The following is a 24,087-nucleotide window of genomic DNA, read 5'->3' on the forward strand; positions in this document are numbered from 1 at the left end:
CTCCAAAGGAAGTAAGAAGCCACTGCTCTGCCATAAAAAAGCCAGACTACGGTCTGCAACTGCACATGGGGGCAAAGATCGTAGTTTTTGGAGAAATGTCCTCTGGTCTGATGAAACAAAAATATAACTGTTTGGCCATAATGACCATCGTTATGTTTGGATGACAAAGGGGGAGGCTTGCAAGCTGAAGAACACCATCCCAATCATGAAGCACGGGGGTGGCAGCATCATGTTGTGGGGGCACTTTGCTGCACGAGGGACTGGTGAACTTCACTAAATAAATGGCAACATGAGGAATGAAAATCATGTGGATATATTGAAGCAGCATCTCAAGACATCAGTCAGGAAGTTAAAGCTTGGTCGCAAATGGGTCTTTCAAATGGACAATGACCCCAAGCATACTTCCAAAGTTGTGGCAACATGGCTTAAGGACAACAAAGTCAAGGTATTGGAGTGGACATCACAAAGCCTTGACCTCAATCCCATAGAACATTTGTGGGCAGAACTGAAAAAGCATGTGCGAGCAAGGAGGCTTACAAACCTGACTCACTTACACCAGCTCTGTCAGGAGGAATGGGCCAAAATTCACCCAATTTATTGTAGGAAGCTTGTGGAAGGCTACCCGAAACGTTTGACCCAAGTTAAACAATTTAAAGGCAAGATTACCAAATACTAATTGAGTGTATGTAAAGTTCTGACCCACTGGGAATGTGATGAAATAAATAAAAGCTGAAATAAATCAATCATTCTCTCTACCATTATTCTGTAATTTTACATTCTTAAAATAAAGTGGTGATCCTAACTGACCTAAAACAGGGAATATTTTCTAGGATTAAATGTCAGGAATTGTGAAAAACTGAGTTTAAATGTATTTGGCTATGGTGTATGTAATCTTCAACTGCATTTCTGTCTTATTTGTAATGTTTTTTTTTTTTAAATCAATAGTATATTCGAGTTTAACAATAATATGTTGCAATATTTATTCTGTTTTTTTCCCTGGTGGATTAAACTGAAATTTCAACCAGATTTCCATGGTTTATTTAAAAAATAGCGATATTTTGGAGATTAATTAATTGATCAAATAACCGAAAGTGAGAGGTTGTAATCTTAATGTAGGGAAATTTCTGTGAATAATTTTAATAATATATATATATATTTTTTTCCCATATTCCATCCAGTTTGCTTAATTAAAAAAATATATATATACAGTGGCTTTTGGAAGTATTCACCCCTATTGGCATTTGTCCTGTTTTGTTGCCTTACAACCTCAAATTAATATAGATATTTTGGTGGTTTGTATCATTTGATTTACACAACATGCCTACCACTTCGATGATGCAAAATATGATTTATTGGGAAACAAACAAGAAAGAAGACAAAAAAAGACTTTAAAAAAAAGTTGATACTTTGTAGAGCCACCTTTTACAGCAATTACAGCTAAGTCTCTTGGGGTATGTCTCTGTAAGCTTGGCACTTCTATCCACTGGGATTTCTTCCCATTTTCAAGGCAAAACTGCTCCAGCTCTTTCAAGTTGGATGGGTTCCGCTGTTGTACAGCAATCTTTAAGTCATACCACAGATTCTCAATTGGATTGAGGTCTGGGCTTTGACTAGGCCATTCCAAGACGTTTCCTCTTAAACCACTCGAGTGTTGCTTTAGCAGTATGCTTAGGGTCATTGTCCTGCTGGAAGGTGAACCTCCTCCCCAGTCTCTCATCTCTGGAAGACTGAAACAGGTTTCCCTCAAGAATTTCAATCATTCCTTCAATTCTGACCAGTTTCCCAGTCCCTGCCGATGAAAAACATCCCCACAGCATGATGCTGCCACTACAATGCTGGGTGGGTTGGGTTTGCGCCAGACATAGCGTTTTCCTTCATGGCCAAAAAGCTCAATTTTAGTCTCATCTGAACAGAGTATCTTCTTCAATAAGTTTTGTAATATCCCACATGCCTTTTGGAGAACACCAAACGTGTTTGCTTATTTTTTTCTTTAAGCAATGGCTTTTTTCTGGCAACTCTTCCGTAAAGTTCAGCTCTATGTTGTGTATGGCTTAAAGTGGTCCTATGGACAGATAATCCAATCTCCGCTGTGGAGCTTTGCAGCTCCTTCAGGGTTACCTTTGACATACAATTATCTGTAAGGTCCCTCAGTCAAGCAGTACATTTCAAAAACAGATTCAACCACAAAGACCAGGGAGGTTTTCCAATGCCTTACAAAGAAGGGCACCTATTGGTAGATGGGTGAAAAAAAGCAACATTGAATATCCCTTTGAGCATGGTGAAGTTATTAATTACACTTTGGATGGTGTACCAATACACCCAGTCACTACACATATACAGGCGTCCTTCCTAACTCAGTTGCTGGAATGGAAGGAAACTCAACATTTATCTCAAATTAACCCTACAAATAGCATTAATGTGAGATTTGGAAAACCAGTGTCAATCCATCAACAATATAATAATACTTTCAATAAAAAATCTTTAACTTAGAATCTGTAGATACTTTGCTATTAGACAGGTTCAGCATTTATGTAAACAATCACAGCTGTCACACCCTGACCATAGTTTGCTTTGTATGTTTCTATGTTTTGTTTGGTCAGAGTGTGATCTGAGTGGGCATTCTATGTTGTGTGTCTTAGTTTGTCTATTTCTATGTCTGGCCTGATATGGTTCTCAATCAGAGGCAGGTGTTCGTCATTGTCTCTGATTGGGAACCATATTTAGGTAGCCTGTTTTGTGTTGGGTTTTATGGGTGGTTGTCTCCTGTGTCAGTATTTGTACCACACGGGACTATTTCGGGTTTTCACAGTTCAGAGGCGCCGGAGCCCCTCAGCACAGAGGCGCCAGAGCCCCTCAGCCCAGAGGCGCCAGAGCTTCCGCCCCTCTGTCCCGAGCTGCCCCTCTGTCCAGTGGGGTCATTTAGAAGGGTCGCTGTGGTTAGGAGGCCATGGAAGCGGACAATGTGGCGGACTAAGACTATGGTGAAGTGTGGGCCACGTCCAGCACCAGAGCCGCCACCGCGGACAGATGCCCACCCTGACCCTCCCCAATAGGTTCAGGTTTTACATCTTGGGGGGGTGTACTGTCACACCCTGTCACACACTGTCACACCCTGACCATAGTTTAGAATAGAACAGGGCTCCGGGCAGCCGAGCGGAAATGGAGGAAAACTCGCCTCCCTGCGGACCTGGCATCCTTTCACTCCCTCCTCTTTACATTTTCCTCCTCTGTCTCTGCTGCTAAAGCCACTTTCTACCACTCTAAATTCCAAGCATCTGCCTCTAACCCTAGGAAGCTCTTTGCCACCTTCTCCTCCCTCCTGAATCCTCCTCCCCCTCCCCCCCTCCTCCCTCTCTGCAGATGACTTCGTCAACCATTTTGAAAAGAAGGTCGACGACATCCGATCCTCGTTTGCTAAGTCAAACGACACCGCTGTTTCTGCTCACACTGCCCTACCCTGTGCTCTGACCTCTTTCTCCCCTCTCTCTCCAGATGAAATCTTGCGTCTTGTGACGGCCGGCCGCCCAACAACCTGTCCGCTTGACCCTATCCCCTCCTCTCTTCTCCAGACCATTTCCGGAGACCTTCTCCCTTACCTCACCTCGCTCATCAACTCATCCCTGACCGCTGGCTACGCCCCTTCCGTCCTCAAGAGAGCGAGAGTTGCACCCCTTCTGAAAAAACCTACACTCGATCCCTCCGATGTCAACAACTACAGACCAGTATCCCTTCTTTCTTTTCTCTCCAAAACTCTTGAACGTGCCGTCCTTGGCCAGCTCTACCGCTATCTCTCTCAGAATGACCTTCTTGATCCAAATCAGTCAGGTTTCAAGACTAGTCATTCAACTGAGACTGCTCTTCTCTGCATCACGGAGGCGCTCCGCACTGCTAAAGCTAACGCTCCTACCAGGTGGCGTGGCGAGAATCTGTCTCCTCACCACGCACTCTCACCACTGGTGTCCCCCAGGGCTCTGTTCTAGGCCCTCTCCTATTCTCGCTATACACCAAGTCACTTGGCTCTGTCATAACCTCACATGGTCTCTCCTATCAATTGCTATGCAGACGACACACAATTAATCTTCTCCTTTCCCCCTTCTGATGACCAGGTGGCGAATCGCATCTCTGCATGTCTGGCAGACATATCAGTGTGGACGACGGATCACCACCTCAAGCTGAACCTCGGCAAGACGGAGCTGCTCTTCCTCCCGGGGAAGGATTGCCCGTTCCATGATCTCGCCATCACGGTTGACAACTCCATTGTGTCCTCCTCCCAGAGCGCTAAGAACCTTGGCGTGATCCTGGACAACACCCTGTCATTCTCAACTAACATCAAGGCGGTGGCCCGTTCCTGTAGGTTCATGCTCTACAACATCCACAGAGTACGACCCTGCCTCACACAGGAAGCGGCGCAGGTCCTAATCCAGGCACTTGTCATCTCCCATCTGGATTACTGCAACTCGCTGTTGGCTGGGCTCCCTGCCTGTGCCATTAAACCCCTACAACTCATCCAGAACGCCGCAGCCCGTCTGGTGTTCAACCTTCCCAAGTTCTCTCACGTCACCCCGCTCCTCCGCTCTCTCCACTGGCTTCCAGTTGAAGCTCGCATCCGCTACAAGACCATGGTGCTTGCCTACGGAGCTGTGAGGGGAACGGCACCTCAGTACCTCCAGGCTCTGATCAGGCCCTACACCCAAACAAGGGCACTGCGTTCATCCACCTCTGGCCTGCTCGCCTCCCTACCACTGAGGAAGTACAGTTCCCGCTCAGCCCAGTCAAAACTGTTCGCTGCTCTGGCCCCCCAATGGTGGAACAAACTCCCCCACGACGCCAGGACAGCGGAGTCAATCACCACCTTCCGGAGACACCTGAAACCCCACCTCTTTAAGGAATACCTAGGATAGGATAAGTAATCCTTCTCACCCCCCCCCCCCTAAAAGATTTAGATGCACTATTGTAAAGTGGCTGTTCCACTGGATGTCATAAGGTGAATGCACCAATTTGTAAGTCGCTCTGGATAAGAGCGTCTGCTAAATGACTTAAATGTAAATGTAAATAGTTTGCTTTGTATGTTTCTATGTTTTGGTTGGTCAGGGTGTGATCTGAGTGGGCATTCTATGTTGGATGTCTTATTTGTCTGTTTCTATGTCTGGCCTGATATGGTTCTCAATCAGAGGCAGGTGTTAGTCATTGTCTCTGATTGGGAACCATATTTACATTTACATTACATTTACATTACATTTAAGTCATTTAGCAGACGCTCTTATCCAGAGCGACTTACCTTATGACATCCAGTGGAACAGTCACTTTACAATAGTGCATCTAAATCTTAAAAGGTGGGGGGTGAGAAGGATTACTTATCCTATCCTAGGTATTCCTTAAAGAGGTGGGGTTTCAGGTGTCTCCTGGTGTCTCCTGTTTTCTGGATGGTTCTGGATGGTTGTCTCCTGTGTCAGTATTTGTGTCAGTATTTGTACCACACGGGACTGTTTCGGGTTTTCACGTTTCTTGTTTTTGTAGTTTATTCATGTATAGTTTCTTTATTAAAGAACCATGAATTATAACCACACTGCATTTTGGTCCGCCTCTCCTTCAACGGAAGAATCCCGTTACAACAGCACAGTTGAAAAATATGGCACATAGAAATCACAAGAGGGTGGTTTACTGAGAGTAGCTGAGAGGTGGGTTTAAAAGCTCATGTTCTAAAATAGTTTTGACTGAAAACACAATGTATATGTACGATCTAAAGTTTTAGGCAGGTGTGACAAGGTGTGCTGTATTGTAAGAATGCTTCAAAAACAGACATGTTAATAGATTATATTTATCAATTAACAAAATGCAAAGTGAGTGAACAGAAGACAAATCGATATTTGGTGTGACGACCCTTTCCCTTAAACGGCATCAATTCTTCTAAAGGCACACTTGCGCACAGTTTTTGAAGGAACTCGGCAGGTAGGTTGGCCCAAACATCTTGGAGAACTAACCACAGTTCTTCTGTGGATTTAGGCAGCCTCATGTGCTTCTCTGTCTTCATGTAATCCGATATTGACTCAATGTTGAGATCAGGGCTCTGTAGGGGCCATACCATCACTTCCAGGACTCCTTCTTTACGCTGAAAGTTCTTAATGAGTCGCTGTATATTTGGGGTCCTTGTCATGCTGCACAATACATTTGGGGCCAATCAGATGCCTCCCTGATGGTATTGCATGATGCATAAGTCTCTGCCTGTACTTCTCAGCATTGAGGAGATTAATTCTGACCAAATACCCAACTCCATTTGCAGACATGCAGCCCCAAACTTGCAAGGAACCTCCACCATGCTTCACTGTTGCCTGCAGACAATCATTTGTGTACCGCTCTCCAGCCCTTCGGTGAACAAACTGCCTCCTGCAATAGCCAAATATTTAACAATTTGACTAATCAGTCCAGAGCACCTGCTGCAATTTTTCTGCACCCCAGTTCCTGTGTTTTCGTGCATAGTTGAGTTGCTTGGCCTTGTTTCCACGTCGGAGGTATGGCTTTTTGTCCGGAAGTCTTCCACGAAGGCTACTTCTGACCAGACTTCTCCGGACAGTAGATTGCTGTACCAGGGTCCCGCTGTTTTCTGCCAATTCTGAGCTGATGGCACTGACGGACATCTTCCGATTGCAAAGGAAAGTAAGCATGCTGTGTGTTTCATCTGCTGCAGTAAGTTTCCTTGGCTGAACACTGCTTCTACGGTCCTCAACGTTGCCCATTTCTTTGTGCGTCTTCAGAAGAGCTTGGACAGCACCTCTGAAAACCCCTGCCTGATTTGAAATATCTGCCTGGGAGAGACCTTGCTGATGCAGTATAACTAACTTGGGTCTTGCTGTGCTCAGTCTTGCCATGGTGTATGACTTTTGATAGTAAACGGTCTTCAGCAACCTCAACTTGTTAGCTGAGTTTGACTGTTCCTCATCCAGTTGTATTCCTCATACACAGCTGTTTTTGATTCAGTTAATGATTGTGTTTCAACCTACATATTGAATTGATTATCATTAGCACCTGTTTGGAATTATTGTTTAATCATACACCTGACTATATGCCTACAAAATCCCTGACTTTGTGCAAGTGTACCTACACCAATTTATGCTGTTTTGAAGGCAAAGGATGGTCACACCAAATATGGATTTGATTTAGATTTTTCTACTGTTCACTCATTTGGAATTTAGACAATTGATACAAATAATCTATTAAGAAGTCTATTTTTGAAAGCATTCTTACAGCATTATTTTCACACACTGTATATTAAAATATTATATGAATTTGTTATGTAGCTACTGTAAGAAATAAAGAGAAAAAAGTGACTTGTATGTAAAATGTGTACAATGTACAGTTGTAAAAACAGAGTTTATTTTTGCCCTCTGAAGAGGCTGGGAGTGGATGCTCCCCATCACATTGTTTTAATGTCTTTGAGTGGTTTGAAAATATGACACGACTAAAAAAATGGCTGTCTAACAACAAACTTGAGAGACATTGAAGAATGTTTTAAAGAATAATGCAAATATTGTACAATCCAGGTAAGAAAACCTCTTAGAGACCAGAAAGATTCACAGCTGTAATTGCTGTCAAAGGTGATTCTAACATGTATTGACTCAGGGGTGTAAATACTTATGTAAATGAGCTATTTCTGTATGTAATTTTCAAGAAATGAATAAACATTTCTAAAAACACATTTTCACTTCGTCATTATGGGGTGTTGTGTGTAGCGTAGATGGGTGTGATGAATTATTTTTTAAATGATTTTCAATTCAGGCGGTAACACAACAAAATGTGCATTAAGACAAGGGGTATGAATGCTTTCTGTAGGCACTGGAAATATATAATTTAAAAAAATGAGTATTGAATTGCATGGGGTCTAATGAAACATTTGAAGTGTCCCAAACAAAAAGGAGATCTGCTTACTCTTGTAGGGTAAAGCAGTGGTGTAAAGTACTGAAGTAAAAATACTTAAGTAATACTTAAGTTGTTTTTGGAGGTATTTACATTTGACAACTTTTACTTTTACTCCACTACATTCCTAAAGAAAGTAATATACCTTTTACTCCACACATTTTCCCCGACATCCAAAAGTACTCGTTACATTTTGAATGCTTAGCAGGGCAGGAAAATGATCCAATTCACGTCCCTATCAAAAGAAACATTCCTGGTCATCCCTACTGCCACTGATCTGGCGGACTTACTAAAAACAAATGCTTTGTTTGTAAATTATATCTCAATGTTGGTTTGTGCCTGTGGCTATCCATACATTTTTAAAAACTAGAAAACCGTGCCATCTGGTTTGCTTAATTTAAGACATTTTAAATGATTTATAGTTTTACTTTTGATACTTAAGTATATTTAAAACCAAATACTGCGGAGCAGAAGGGAGAGTTTCTGCAAAGTATTTACGATCCGGTTGTTAAGTAATAAAACTCTGGTGAGAGAGTGAGAGAGGGTGAGCTGATCTGGCGCCTATGATCCTCACACAAGAGAGAGAGTTGTGACATGTCCAATATCATCACCTATGTGGAAATGCCGTAAGAGTAATGTGTATGCCAATTACTTGATGGCCCGACCGCATTCTGTCCCATATTAATGAACAACTTTTGGTGCCAGCGACAATGATATAAGAAAGTAGCCAAGACGATTAGATTGATGGAGCGTCCACCACGTTTCTCTCAGTAGATTGAGACAAATATATTTATTGTCCAATAGCACACTTAAAAAGATCCACCTTCCTTGCGGATCTGTTTGGACAGTGTGCACATTCGGATCTAAATGTTTGTTAATTAATATCATCACCCCTTTTGAGTTACTTTGTCCATGGGAGAAATATATTTCACCCCCCTGTCATTTATCCACACAACTTCATCAAAAAATGTAGAATGAGTTTCCTGTAAACATTAGATATTATATTCCTTCTCCTGTAGGCAGGTAAAGACTTAACATCTTTTGTTAGCTAAGCCATGTCAATTTTAACTAGCTATACTTATTTCACCGCTTACCGTAAGGAGATACAAGTTTCAATTGTAGTTACCGTAATACATATTTGTAAACCTGCCATTAGAAAGTACCATGATGATTTAGTGTCGATGAAGATGTACCATGATATTTGCAATGTTAAGCATACTGTAGCTGTGACTGAGTAAAACTCCAATTGTCCTCTAAAAACTCCAATTGTCCTCTAAAACCTCCCCCCATCCCTAGTTGGATTGTCGTCCCCATGACTGGCAGACACACCCCTGCACACATAGACCATAGGGCTTCACAGAGATCGGGACCCAACCTTTGAAAAGAGCAAAGTGCCGCCAACAGCATTTCTAACGCTTTTGCCTCAGTTGTACTGTACAGTGCTTTCAGAAAATATTCAGACCCCTTCCCTTTTTCCACATGTTGTTACGTTACAGCCTTATTTTAAAATTGATTAAATTGTTTTTTTCCCACTCATCAATCTACACACAATGTCCAATAACAACAAAGCAAGAACAGCTTTTTAGACTTTTTTGCAAATGTATTACAAATATCACATTTACTGCAGGGGGTTTAACAACTCTCTCCCTGTTGTATATCAAGGACAGAACATTCTGTTCTCCCTCTCCAAATTCACCCAAGGAGTGTGCTTTGTTTCAAGAATACTTTTTCACGTCCAAACTCTAACACATTCAAAATTCAAAACTATACTACAAAAAACATATTTCTATCATAGAACGTGGGGAATGGTCAGAGGCGATCTACAGAACACTAATGTCGTTTTGTTTGTTTTAAAGAAACTATAAGAGATAATTATTTTACATAAGCTTTACACAGTGAAAGACATCCCTGAGTGAGGTCAGAGAGTGTGTCAGCCTGACGGAACCACCCATTTTGAACAAACTGCATAAAATGATGGGTTAAGAATGAACATATCAAACCAGGGAGACATAGAGCTGCAGCTTTACATTTAAAGTGGTTTGACGATAAACTCACCTCCCGGACAATCACTGTCCTAAGTAAAGTATCTAGAAAAGCTAATTGAGTGGGACCATTCTACTACTCTGCTCAAACCATCATATTACTCTACTCTCACCACCCCACTGGGAACCATCGACACTTAATTAAAAAAAATATATTTTACCTTTATTTCACTAGGCAAGTCAGTTAAGAACAAATTATTATTTTCAATGATGGCCTAGGAACAGTGGGTTAACTGCCTGTTCAGGGGCAGAACGACAGATTTTGTACCTTGTCAGCTCGGGGGTTTGAACTTGCAACCTTCCGGTTAGTAGTCCAACGCTCTAAACACTAGGCTACCCTGCCACCCTGACACGGCTGGATAGCCTACCTTCAAGAGGCATCTTTCAGAGTGAATGGAAGGAAAATCAACTCTGTACTTCTGTTCAGGACTACACGACAAGTCACCGGACACCACCGGACACCGGATTTCTGGACATGGGAGGAAATCCTCGACGGGAGAGGACCCTGGGCTAAACCAGGGGAGTGTAGCCGCCCAAAGGTGGAACAGGTGGAGGCAGCGAGGAGAGCAGAGTCAGCCGGAGAGAGGAGCCGGCGATATGAGGGAACACGGTTGGCAAGGAAGCCTGAGAGTCAGCCCCAAAAATGTATTTGGGGGATCAGGGAGAGAGTGGCAGAGTCAGGAGTCAGACCTGAGCCAACTCTCCCTGTTTATCGTGAGGAGCCAAGGAGGAGACCAGAGCCGGTGTTGGAGGTGAGCGAAGCAGAGACTGTGAAGGAGTTAATGGGGAAATTGGAGGAGAGAGAAATGAGGGAGTTGCTGTGTTGGTGCTTTTTGCATGGAATTCGCCCGACGGAACATGTCAGGGATTTGATGGCACCTGGGTCAGCACTCCATGCTCGTCCTGAGGTGCGTGTTAGTCGGCTGGTGAAGTTGGTGCCAGCCTCACGCACCAGGCCTCCTGTGCACATCCCTAGCCTTGCACGTCCTGTGCCAACACTGCTCTCAAGATCTCCAGTGATCTTCACGGTCTAGCCCATCCTGTGCCACCTCCACACACCAGCCCTCCGGTAGTAGCTCCCCGCACCAGGCTTCCTGTGTGTGTCCTCGGCCCAGTACCACCAGTGCCAGCACCACGCATCAGGCCTACAGTGCGCCTCTCCTCTCCTGCGCTGCCGGAGCCTCCTGTCTGTTCAGCGCTGTCGGAGCCTTTCTCCTCTCCTGTGCTACCGGAGTCTCCTGTCTGTTCAGCGCAGCCAGAGCTGCCAGCCTGCATGGAGCAGTCAGAGCTGCCAGCCTACATGGAGCAGTCAGAGCTGTCAGTCTGCATGGAGCAGCCAGAGCTGCCAGTCTACATGGAGCAGCCAGAGCTGTCAGTCTGCATAGAGCAGCCAGAGCTGCCAGTCTACATGGAGCAGCCAGAGCTGCCAGCCTGCATGGAGCAGCCAGAGCTGCCAGCCTGCATGGAGCAGTCAGAGCTGTCAGTCTGCATGGAGCAGCCAGAGCTGCCAGCCTGCATGGAGCAGCCAGAGCTGCTGTCAGTCTGCATGGAACAGTCAGAGCTGTCAGTCTGCATGGAGCAGTCAGAGCTGTCAGTCTGCATGAAGCAGACAGAGCTGTCAGTCTGCATGAAGCAGCCAGAGCTGTCAGTCTGCAAGGAGCTGCCAGTCTGCAAGGAGCTGCCAGTCTGCAAGGAGCTGCCAGTCTGCAAGGTGCTGCCAGTCTGCAAGGAGCTTCCAGTCTGCAAGGAGCTGCCAGTCTGCACGGAGCCGTCAGAGCTGCTAGTCTGTAAGAAGCCACCAGAGCTGTCAGCCTACATGGAGCAGCCAGAGCCGCCAGTCAGCGTGGAGCAGTCAGAGCCGCCAGTCAGCATGGAGCAGCCAGATCTTCCAGATCTGCCAGTCAGCCAGATTCTTCCAGATCTGCCAGTCAGCCAGAATCTTCCAGATCTGCCAGTCAACCCGGCTCTTCCAGATCCGCCAGTCGGCCAGGATCCGCCAGTCGGCCAGGATCCGCCAGTCAGCCAGGATCTGCAAGTCAGCCAGGATCTGGTAGATCCATCAACCTGCCTGAGCTTCCTCTCACTCCTGAGCTTCCTTTCACTCCTGAGCTTCCTTTCACTCCTGAGCTTCCTTTCACTCCTGAGCTTCCCCTCAGTCCCGAGCTTCCCCTCAGTCCCGAGCTTCCCCTCAGTCCCGAGCTTCCCCTCAGTCCCGAGCTTCCCCTCAGTCCCGAGCTGCCTCAGTCCCGAGCTGCCCCTCAGTCCCGATCTGCTCCTCAGTCTAGTGGGGTTCTGGGTGAGGACTACTAGGCCATGTTCGGAGGCGAGGGTGGACTATCCAAGGACGCGAGGAGGGACTAAGACAGTGGTTGAGTGGAGTCCACGTCCCGCGCCGGAGCCGCCACCATGGACAGACGCCCACCCAGACCCTCCCTATTGTTTTGAGGTGCATTCAGGAGTCCGCACCTTAGGGGGGGGTTCTGTCACGCCCTGGTCGAAGTATTTTGTGTTTATCTTCATTTATTTGGTCAGGCCAGGGTGTGACATGGGTTTTTGTATGTGGTGTGTATGTAGTGGGATTGTAGCTTAGTGGGGTGTTCTAGGTAAGTCTATGGCTGTCTGAAGTGGTTCTCAATCAGAGGCAGGTGTTTATCGTTGTCTCTGATTGGGAACCATATTTAGGCAGCCATATTCTTTGGTTGTGTTGTGGGTGATTGTCCTTAGTGTCCTGATGTCCTTGTTCTGTGTTAGTTTACACAAAGTATAGGCTGTTTCGGTTTTCGTTACGTTTATTGTTTTGTAGTGTTTGTGTTTATTCGTGTCTACGTTGTTTATTAAACATGGATCGCAATCTACACGCTGCAGTTTGGTCCGACTCTCCTTCACCACATGAAAACCGTTACAACGGCGAACCAAGGAATTTCACAAAATAATTGAATGATTTCTTACTACAAGCGGGTGGGGGTTAGTGTGCAAAGTATTGGAGTTCTATAAATGAGAGTAGTTTCTAAATGTACCAACGTTAAGTGTCTCTGTCCATCTCTCTCTCTCTCACACTCTCCATGTCTTTTGTAACAAGCAACCATATTGTTGTCAGTCTGCTAGGGACCTGTTCTTAACATATTAAGTGTGTATGTTTTTCCTGTATTACCATTTAATTAGCAAGTAAATAATTAAACAAATGTGCTGATGCAACGAGGTATTTGACAGTTCAGAATTATTATATAATATGAGGTCATGATTAATAAGTTGACTGTTTATACATGAGATAGGTAAAGACCTTTTAGATTTTAATTCAAGAGATGGTAACTCTTTAAATAACCGCTGTTGTGGTGCCCCATATCATAATGAGTTAATTGTTAGTCACTTGATGAGATAAATAACAGTTCTCAGATTAATGTTCAAGTCAAGTCACGACAATATGTTTCTATAAGTTGATTGGAGTCCAGCTGTGGTAAATTCAATTGATTGGACTAGGCACACACCTGTCTCTATAAGGTTCCACAGTTGACAGTGCATGTCAGAGCAAAAACCAAGTCAAGAGGTCGAAGGAATTTTCCATAGAGTTCTGAGACAGGGTTGTGTCGAGGCACTTTTCTGCAATGTTGAAGGTCCCCAAGAACACACTGGCCTCCATCATTCTTCAATGGACGAAGTTTGGAAGAACCAAGACTCTTCCTGGAATTGGCCACCCAGCCAAACTGAGCAATCGGGGGAGAAGGGCCTTGGTCAGGGTGGTGACCAAGAACCTGATGGTCACTCTGACAGAGCTCCAGAGTTCTTCTGTGGAGATGGGAAAACCTTCCAGAAGGACAACCATCTCTGCAGTACTTCACCAATCAGGCCTTTATGGCAGGGTGGCCAAACAGAAGCCACTCCTCAGTAAAAGGCACATGACAGCCCGCTTGGAGTTTGGTAAAAGGCACCTAAAGGATTCTCAGACCATGAGAAACAAGATTGTCTGGTCTGATGAAACCAAGATTGCTCTTTGGCCTGAATGCCAAGCGTCACGTCTGGAGAAACCCTGGCACCATCCCTATGGTGAAGCATGGTGGTGGCAGCATTATGCTATGGGGATGTTTTTCAGCGGGAGGGACTGGGAGACTAGTCAGGATCGAGGGAAAGATGAATGGAGCAAAGTACAGAGATCCTTGATGAAATCCTGCTCCAGAGTATTCAGGACCTCAGACTGGGGCCAAGGTTCACCTTCCAACAAGACAACAATCATAAGGACACAACCAAGACTACGCAGGAATTGTCTTGAATGTCCTTGAGTGACCCAGCCAGAGCCTGGACTTGAACCCAATTTAAAATCTCTGGAGAGACCTAAAAATAGCTGTGCAGCGATGCTCCCCATCCATTCTGACAGAGTTTGAGAGGATCTGCAGAGAAGAATGGGAGAAACTCCCCAATTACAGGTGTGCCAAGCTTGTAGCGTAATACCCAAGAAGATTTAAAGCGGTTATCACTGCCAAAGATGTTTCAACAAAGTACTGAGTAAAAGGTCTGAATACTTATGTAACAACTTCCTAATATTGAGTTGCATCGCCCCCCTTCGCCCTCAGAACAGACTCAATTCCTCAGGGCATGGACTCTACAAGGTGCCGAAAGCATTATACTGGCATTCCGGCCCATGTTGACTCCAATGCGTCCCACAGTTGTGTTAAGTTTGCCTGATGTCCTTTAGGTGGTGGACCATTCTTGATACCCCACCGGAATTACCTTCAGCAAGATACGAAGTTGTCAAGGTTGTCATTAGCAGCTTTGAGAAAATCCTTGTATATTATGCTCAGACTCTTGAGGGTACTGGGTTGCTTTAGTGGATCTCTGAACTCGTCACAACTTCTGCTCACAGACACAAATGGGTTCCGACATTTGCAACTACTTTCTTTTCTCACTGACTTTCAACTCATCACACTGTTCCAATCCCACAAACTCTCAGGCACCCCATCTTCAAACACACCTGTACTCCTCCCCCACATATACTCACTCACATACCGTATCTCATATGTCCTCTGTTTGTTTTGTTTCTATTGCCACATTGATTCCTGCCTAATTTCAGGCTTTTTAGTACTTTTGTGTTCCAGTTCCTTGTATTTGGGGGTTTATTATTGCATTAGTTGTCCCTTCCTATAATGCTGTCTTTTTTATTTTTTAGGAATACTATAAATAAATATTAATTATTTGAATAAATATGAATTATTTGACGACATTCCCAAACTTGAGCAATATAGCATATAGGTAGTTTGATTATCAGTCTTAATTTTCTGGTTAAGAAACAAAATCATTTGCAGTCATTTTCTCTTATTCACAGTAGCGCCTGGAACAAAAATACTGGATAATTGTCCTTGAGAAGAAATTATTGATGTATTTTTTTGGGGCATAGTCTTGAGTTAATTAGCTTCTACCCCCCTTGGGTATTCTGGGGGAAAGATGCGGAGTGAAAATGCTCTCCATCAAAAGTGAGTGAATTGGATTTTTACAAGACGAATGGATCGGACAAGAGTTTACTCCAATTATATAATGAAGAGGCTTGAGTTCTAGTGCTGCCAATGTGGTCAACAGCAATTAAGTTTGTTTGGACAGAGGTATCAGGAACACGAATTGCTTAAACATATTTACACGGCTTGTAGAGAGAAGCTAATAGACAAAATGATAAATGACGCTGCAGTCAACCAGAGAAATCATCGTTTAACACAAATGCTTCTTGAAATTACATAGTTGACAGCCAAGACATTGAAATAATAATTTCAAAATGGCTGTCTTTTTGATGGCCAATAGAGCTTTTAATTTAGTATATTATTATACTCTGTTATATTATACCGAATGCAGACTGAGGCTGTCTTTGGCTCTTTGTGTGACCATCTCTTTCCATTTCTTACACATTTTCCATGAAAGTCATAGATATGATTTGGTCAGGAAAAGCTTCAGTGGGTCTTTTATCTAGAGTCCTAGCAATCCAGAGTCCTAGCAATTCAAATGTTCCATTAAAAGCTGGGCCATACAGCATTGTAGCAGGACATCGATACAGCTTTTTTATGAGCAGGTAGAGAAGAATGAGCAGATGTGTAACTGTTAACCTGTTTCAAGGTCGGACATGAGCTTGTTTGATAAGAGCGATGGATACCTAGTCTACTGGTTGATTGTGAAGAAATATGAAGAGTCATCATGACTAGTGCTGTTGCGATGACCATATTACCGCCACACCAGTGGTCACGAGTCATGAAGGCAGTGAAATTCCACGTGACCGGTTAGTCATGGTAATTAGACTTCTGGAAGCTCTGATGCTGCTAATGGTCATTAGTAGCCTACCAAACTTGCTAACTGCCTGCTACTTAGTACTCTATTGTCTCGCTAATCACTCTGACATCAATGCAAATGTCATCGAAAATCAAATCAAACACTCATGAGAGCCTACATTTCTGCAAACATTTCTATTTGCATTACATTTCTATAGGCTATGCAATTGCGTGAGAAAACAGAGCGATGGCCTCTACTAAAAATAGGAGGATCCAATCCAATCAGCTTTCTATTAGGTTAGGCCTGCTATATTTATTTGTCAATTTTCCTAAAATTAAGCATATTGCTTATCTTTACAACAGGAGTACAGCCTACCTGGCTGGCATGAAAATTAATCACGGGAAAATCGTCTGCCATTTGCTATTTAAGTGCATAGATGACATATTTTTTCCGACGGGGGCATGATAATGGTCCAGTCTAAATTAAAATACATTTTACACACATTAGTTAGTATTTGTATAGATAAGATTAAATCAAGAATAGTCTGATGAGTGACAATATTAGCCTATTCCTTGTGAATGATGCCCAGCAATAAGAAACTTTTTCGAATAATCACACATCTCATGTAGCCTAGACCATAGGCCTATATGTTTTGATAAGGTTTGTATCACATCTAAAGTTGCCAAATAACTTCTTAAAATTATGCACATTAACCCGCTCTACAAGGGTGTAGAGCCTAACTGGCATACATAAGCAGCACATGAGTTTCAATTTTGGGGAAGATCATTTACCATAAAAATGCACCTTTATAATAAAAGCATTACATGCATAATCGCATTTGCGGTCACTTTTGAAAATGGTGTTTGCACGCTAATTGAACATTCCCGCTTATAGCCTACTTGTCACACCCTGACCATAGTTTGCTTTGTATGTTTCTATGTTTTGTTTGGTCAGGGTGTGATCTGAGTGGGCATTCTATGTTGTGTGTCTCCCGTGTCTGGTTCTCAATCAGAGGCAGGTGTTAGTCATTGTCTCTGATTGGGAACCATATTTAGGTAGCCTGTTGGGTTTTGTGGGTGATTGTCTCCTGTGTCAGTGTTTGTGCCACACGGGACTGTTTTGGGTTTACACGTTTGTTGTTTTTGTTTTTATCAAGTGCTTGTCAAATTGTGAATGAGATACTGATGAAGTGTGTACAGCCTGAGCAAAAAAAACAAAGCAGAGCTCATGCCTTTCAAGCAACTTTTTACAAATCACAATTAGTCGCATCATGCAGCCTTAAAATGTATTAATTTATCAAAACATATAGCCCAACATTTGTATAACAACTCAGCTTTGTTCAATTGTATTATTCATACAATAAAATATAAAATAATGCCACAGATTTTTAAAGAAATCTTGTCTGCTAAATGAACTAGTGTAGCCCAAAGCCATTTGGCATAGCCACATCAGGACCTAACATAAGGACAACTCGGAGTATGCTATTCTGTTCTTCTGAAATCGACTACATTTTCATATCATGCTTCTTTAACCCTGTCTAAAATAAATAGATTTGTTGTGAAGTTGTTGGCTATATTACATGGATTCATTAGACTTGTAGATGTTCCAAAGGTCTGCATCAGCAGGCTATGTGTGAAAGCCAGGAGATGCTAAATGTGTTTCTGTTAATTAATGCTCAATTACCGTGAGACCGACAGTTATTTACTTGACAGACACTGGCTGACGAAATTTTGTGACCACCACAGCCCTAATCGTAACATTCCACAGTTATTGACATAAGATAGGTCTTACCCTCCCCATGCCCAGACTAAATGTTTACCATGACTCTAGTCAACTGGTTGATCTTGAAGCAATATGATCAGTCATGATATCCCCCTGTTATTGACATGAGCCAGGTCTTACCCCCCTAGACTAAACATTTACGGTGACTCTAGTTTACTAGATGATTGTGTAGCAATACTGCTGTTACTGAGCCAGGCCTTACCCTCCCCAGACTTGGGCTCCAGAGGTGTCTAAGGCTGAAGATGCCCAGGGTCAACACCAGGAAAACCAGCCCCAGAATCAGGGCTCCTCGCTGGTAGCTCCGGTACACGGTCTTCTCTTTCCCCACCTCCACCTAAGGAGAACATATGAATTGAGAAGCATTTTTTTATCCATTCACACTTCAGAGTGGTTCATGTACATATCATACTGTCCTTTAAGTAACTATAATGACTTTAAAATCACTACAGCTGCACTGAGAAAATATGTTATTCTAATGGTATTAGCAATGATATACATTGTAATAACCTCATTATAACATGACATAAGTGAAATCATGTCTGACAATCATTAGATGCAAGATCCCTAATGTTGCTTACAAAAATATGTTAATTCTCTAGATAGCCTCTATTTATGGGTTTCACCTACATCACTTGGTCGCATCAAGCCATTGATATCAACGTTCTCAAGATGCTCTCAGCCATAGAAGTGCATAAAAGTCAAATGGTGCCCAGTCACTGAGTGCAGATTATTGTTTCTTCTAAATTACACTATAGTGGCTTGGAAAACCAATGATTAGTAGGAAACAATTTTGTCATCATTAGGTCGTTGAATTGACTTTAGATCGATGGAAATGTTGTCATTAGCAAGCAAAGTTTGTCAAAACTACGTTAGCTAACTAACTTTTGGCACTCCTCACTCTTAGCTAGCTAGATGATGCTATCCTACATCTAAAGTCAATCTGACTACATCACAATGATGACAAAAGGTTTTCCTATTAATTATTTGCCTCCTTTAGAAATGTAATTTTGTTTCCAAGTCACTATAACACACTTTACAGTAAATCTTCTTCAGTGCCAATTGAGAAAGCATTAGGTAGAACATTCAGTCGGTCACCAGACCTCAAGAGAACCTTCAAAACAATATTGTGACAAACGTCCAACCCATGAATACTCTATTCATAGTGTGAACTGTCAAACTATATAAAGTTGCAGGAATGCTGGGAGGATTATGTAAACAAATACCCAAGAATAATGATGTGGGGCTGAAGGCAAATATTAATGCTACAGCATACAATGACATTCTAGATGATTCTGTGCTTCCAACTTTGTGGCAACAGTTTGGGGAAGGCCCTTTCCTGTTTCAGCATGACAATGTCCTGTGCACAAAGCGAGGTCCATAAAGAAATGGTTTGTCGAGATCGCTGTGGAAGAACTGGACTGGCCTGAACAGTTTAACCTCAACCCAATCAAACACCTTTGGGATGAATTGGAACACCTACTGCGAGCCAGGCCTTATCGCCCAACATCAGTGCTCGACCTCACTAATGCTCTTGTGGCTGAATGGAAGCAAGTTCCGGCAGCAATGTTCCAACATTTAGTGGAAAGCCTTCCCAGAAAAGTAGACGCTGTTATAGCATAAAATGTAAAAAAAACTCCATATTAACGCCCATGATTTTGGAATGAGATCTTTGAAGAGCAGGTGTCCACATACTTTTGGTTATGTAGTGTACTTGTCTGCACAAAGTAAATAATAATTATTTTGAAAATCTGCAGAACTGCAGATATACTAAAAGGTCATGTATATTTTACTTTTCTTAAAATTAAAACTGAATTCCCTGGGCTCAAGGCCACAGATTAATAAAAAAGGGCTTTTGTTCCCCCACAAAGCTCCAGTGGTGAGGGAATGAAATGTTCTGATTCACACTGCTGCTATCGAAGGTCTCAGAGGACAATGAAAAGAAGATATCGGAGCAAAGTTCAATTAGCGAAGTTGTTCTTTAAAATAATTGGGCCATCTTCTTGCATGCAAGGCTATGATAAAACAGCTTTGTTGTCTCTATTGTGATTGTAATTATTACAGTGAATTGGGTAATGCTTGACAAAATAAGGGTGCCATTTATAAAAGGTATATGTAGTTCATACACAATATCTTGTTCATGAATGTGAGTGAGAGAAGTAGTGTGACTGAGTGAATGTCAGCCGGTCCCATGGACAAGTATTAGAGGGGTGAATGAAGATTTAATGGGTAAAATAATTATAAATGCTTATTTCTGGAGTCTGAAGTACTCAAAAAATTCAACTAAAAGGCGAGTCTCAAATAGTTGCCTGTCCCTTTTAATAGCCGGGCATTAGCACATTAATTGTTCACGAGGTTACCATGGGCACAGCTCTGATATTTCCACAGTCATGTGCATTAAATATACTTTTTTGATTATGTTATTGTTAGCCATGGCGACACCAAAAAGAAAACATCAAATTCAACTGCTCTCAATGGTGCTGAAGCGCAAAATCAGGGGTGTGTGATAGGCAGCTTAGACTTTCCAAGTCTGATATGCAATGGATTTCTTATTATAGTGTTTATACTATTAATAGTGGGGACTTTAAACAGTGTGGTAGTCGTAAAAAAATGTATTGAGCAAAAGCTGCGTGCATTAATACCCCCTAGAGTTGATGTCCATGCCCCCATGGAAATCAATTATCATAATAATATACAATATAAAAATCAGTCTGTTTAAGATATATGTTTTTGCATGGACTGCATCTCAATCCACCCCATCCGCCGATATGGGCCTTGGCAGCTTCATGAAATAGTACCCGCAAAACACCAGTCTCAACGTCAACAGTGAAGAGGCGACTCCGGGATGCTGGCCTAGTATGCAGAGTTCCTCTGTCCAGTGTCTGTGTTCTTCTGCCCATCTTAATCTTTTATTTTTATTGGCCAGTCTGAGATATGGCTTTTTCTCAGTTGTGCACCGGGGCTTCCCACCCCTCTTTCAATTCTGGTTATAGCCAGTTTGAGCTGTTCTGTGAATTGAATAGTACACAGCGTTGTACAAGATCTTCAGTTTCTTGGCAATTTCTCGCATGGAATAGCCTTAATTTCTCAGAAGAAGAATAGACTTGACGGGTTTCAGAAGAAAGTTCTTTGTTTCTGGCCATTTTGAGCCTGTAATCAAACCCACAAATGCTGATGCTCCAGATACTCAACTAGTCTAAAGAAGGCCAGTTCTATTGCCTCTTAATCAGGACAACAGTTTTCAGCTCTGCTAACATAATTGCAAAAGGGTTTTCTAATGATCAATCAGCCTTTTAAAATTATAAACTTGGATTAGCTAACACAACATGCCATTGGAACACAGGAGTGATGGTTGCTGATAATGGGCCTCTGTACGCCTTGAGAGGATCTGCAGAGAAGAATGGGAGAAACTCCCCAAATACAGATGTGCCAAGCTTGTAGCGTCATACCCAAAAACAATCAATGCTGTAATCGCTGCCAAAGGTCCTTCAACAAACAAAGTACTGATTAAAGGGTCTGAATACTTATGTAAATGTGATATTTTTGTTTTCTCTGTTTAATAAATTAGCAAAAATATATTTTTTTCTTTTGTTATTATGGGGTATTGTCTGTAGATTGATGAGGGGAAAAAACTATTTAATAAATGTTTGAATACGGCTCTAACGTGAAAGTGTGGAAAAAGTCAAGGGGTCTGAATACTTTCCGAAGGCATTGTATGTGATTAACTATAACTGTAGCAATAAACATTCAAGGCTCTAGCTCTCCTCACAATGAGGATAGGAAACAGAAGGCCTTATAAATGTGGCCGAAGTCTACTCTCTCCTCCAACAGCTTGCATACGGTATGTAGTGGAAACTTCACTTGACGACAAAGCTCTGTCTGCACAGAATATAAATTGTTCAAAGAAAGACAGAGGGGGTGGGGGGAGGGGGAGGCGGAGGCAGAGGCGAAGAGAGTGAAAGGAGTAGAGAGTGTGCACACAGACAACTGCCAGTCGACCAGTGTTAAACGGGTTTAAGAGTTGACAATCAGGCAGGTATTTGGTGCTTCTATGGCAGGACTCAGTCTGTGATGAGGGGAGCCTGAAGCCCCTTGTTATTCTGAGGGAGGCAGAAAGAGAGAGGGATGGATAGAGGGCATTCTTTAAGAAATGAAATAAAAAAGAAAACACTGCAAGAGCTAATGTACTGTACATCCCATGTGATTGACATTTTTGCTGAACACAACATTTGAATGAGTCCACAAGACTAGTTTAAATTATTCCACAAGACTGGACTAAGTGTGGTCCACTTTGCATTCAATACACACTTTATTATTGAATATTTTCTTCAGAAATGTAATGCCACAGGTGGTTTTTGAATCATAATAATTCCCTCAGTGAGTCTGCTGTAACAATTGACACAATCTTCACATGAGATTCTTTGGGGGACTGTCTGTTTTTCCATTTATGAATGTGAAATTCAATGTGCTTCTATGGGTCGTGGTAGTAAAGGCTAAATTCAATATTTTATCCCCCCCAAAAATGTACATACAAGGGTACTAAAATTCAAAATAATAGCTAGATGATAATAGCTAGATGATAAAAAATGGAGGAATTTAGCAAGTCCCCTAGCTCAGGTGAACTTGTACAACTTAAGTGTACGGAAGATAGGCAAGGTAGAGAGGAAAGATGAGGAAAATAGTATACTCTAAGCACTGAGGCAGACACCAATATCAAGTCCCATTCTAATTGTTAATTCAAAGTGCAAATGTCAGATATAATTCTAGGAATTTGAAATACATCAGTATTTTATTTTTTCTTAACATCTCAATGATCTTTTAGCCCCTCAAACCACCTAAAACTCACAATATACCAATTGCAATTGTTATTTTGTCTGTAAAGGATGTTTTTGCCCAATATGCATGACAAAATACTGACATTTGTTGTCATTTTAATTGCATTCATTATCTTTTCATCACCCAATAATATAACACCCAATGACCCCATGTTACATCACTGATTATGTGTCCATAAGCATCAAGATATGTATTAATTCAATGAAGATATTGAATGTATTGCCACTTATTACCAACATCTCCTAATCCTTACCATATTCTACAGTCGGTAGAGTATGAACAATTAGTACAAAATAATGAAATTAAGACTCACATCTTTCCATAGAGCCTGCTGACTGCTGGATTGAGAGCTATTTTCCATAATGCAAGCCTAGAGAAGAATTTCTTCAGATTCACTTGTCCTAGCTGGTAAAACTACTGAGGCTCTAGAAGTAAGAGTCCAAACTTCATTCCATTGGTAATTTGAGAGTGCTCTGAAAGGGGAGGGATGGGATGGAATTACTTAAACACTTCTGATTTCCATTATAAGAAAAGCAGATGTATCCAGCCGAAGTCTGCTCGAAATTCAAATAATGGAATATCTGAGGTAGATGTTTAACTCTGAGATACTGAACTACACCCGGGATAGTTATTCTAATTTTACGTTGAATTATCTGACTCTAGGGGGACGAGCAAACTTTTGAAAGTGTACGAGAAAATACAAATAATTATTTTTCTTTTCAACAATCTTTTATGAGGAAGAGCAGGCATGAACATTTTAGCATGTGTGCTCTAGCCTGGCTGTCTAAATGCTCTTTCAAGTGAATGCAACTGTCAGCAAATACAGCAACCACAGCAAATACACAAATATAAACAACACTCAGGATGGTGCTCCCACACAAATCAACAGAAAATAGTTAATTTCCTGGTCCTCTGTTCCATGTAGAACTTACTTTAACACACTATGACACACTTTGAAACACTATTATACATTGACACACCATGCTGTTCAATACCTTTACAGGCTAAGGCCACTGTGACACTGTGCAAACAGTTAAGCTATCAAACATCTGGTGAGATCTGTCAGATTTCCAACCTTTCATGCAAAAGGAAGACCTGAAGTTGTGTGGGAGTTTTTAAAGGGAACCTTGATATTCTGGTATTTAAAAAAAAAATTAGTCCATTGTTGATACAGTCTCAAAATGTTTTGCATATCATGCTGATATGGCTGGTGACACTTTCTTCTTCAAAGTCCAATATCTTGAGAACTTGGCTGCTGACATGGAAAACATTTTGGGAT

The 24,087-nt window shown here is 42.3% G+C and overlaps 1 protein-coding gene across 1 annotated transcript in view; it reads right to left on the reverse strand.

The window, feature by feature from the left end:
* The window catches only part of LOC118363643 (tenomodulin-like), a 112,264-nt gene extending 88,982 nt beyond the window's left edge, over window positions 1–23,282 (reverse strand). The window contains exons 1-2 of the mRNA XM_052488469.1: window positions 23,122–23,282; window positions 18,178–18,309 (exon numbers count right to left, since the gene is read on the reverse strand). Coding sequence (XP_052344429.1) covers window positions 18,178–18,309; window positions 23,122–23,169 — 180 coding nt within the window. The 5' untranslated portion in view covers window positions 23,170–23,282. The remainder of the gene's footprint in view (window positions 1–18,177; window positions 18,310–23,121) is intronic.
* Window positions 23,283–24,087: the final 805 nt, after the last annotated feature.

Source organism: Oncorhynchus keta, chromosome 30, assembly GCF_023373465.1.
Source record: "Oncorhynchus keta strain PuntledgeMale-10-30-2019 chromosome 30, Oket_V2, whole genome shotgun sequence".
NCBI lineage: Eukaryota > Metazoa > Chordata > Actinopteri > Salmoniformes > Salmonidae > Oncorhynchus > Oncorhynchus keta.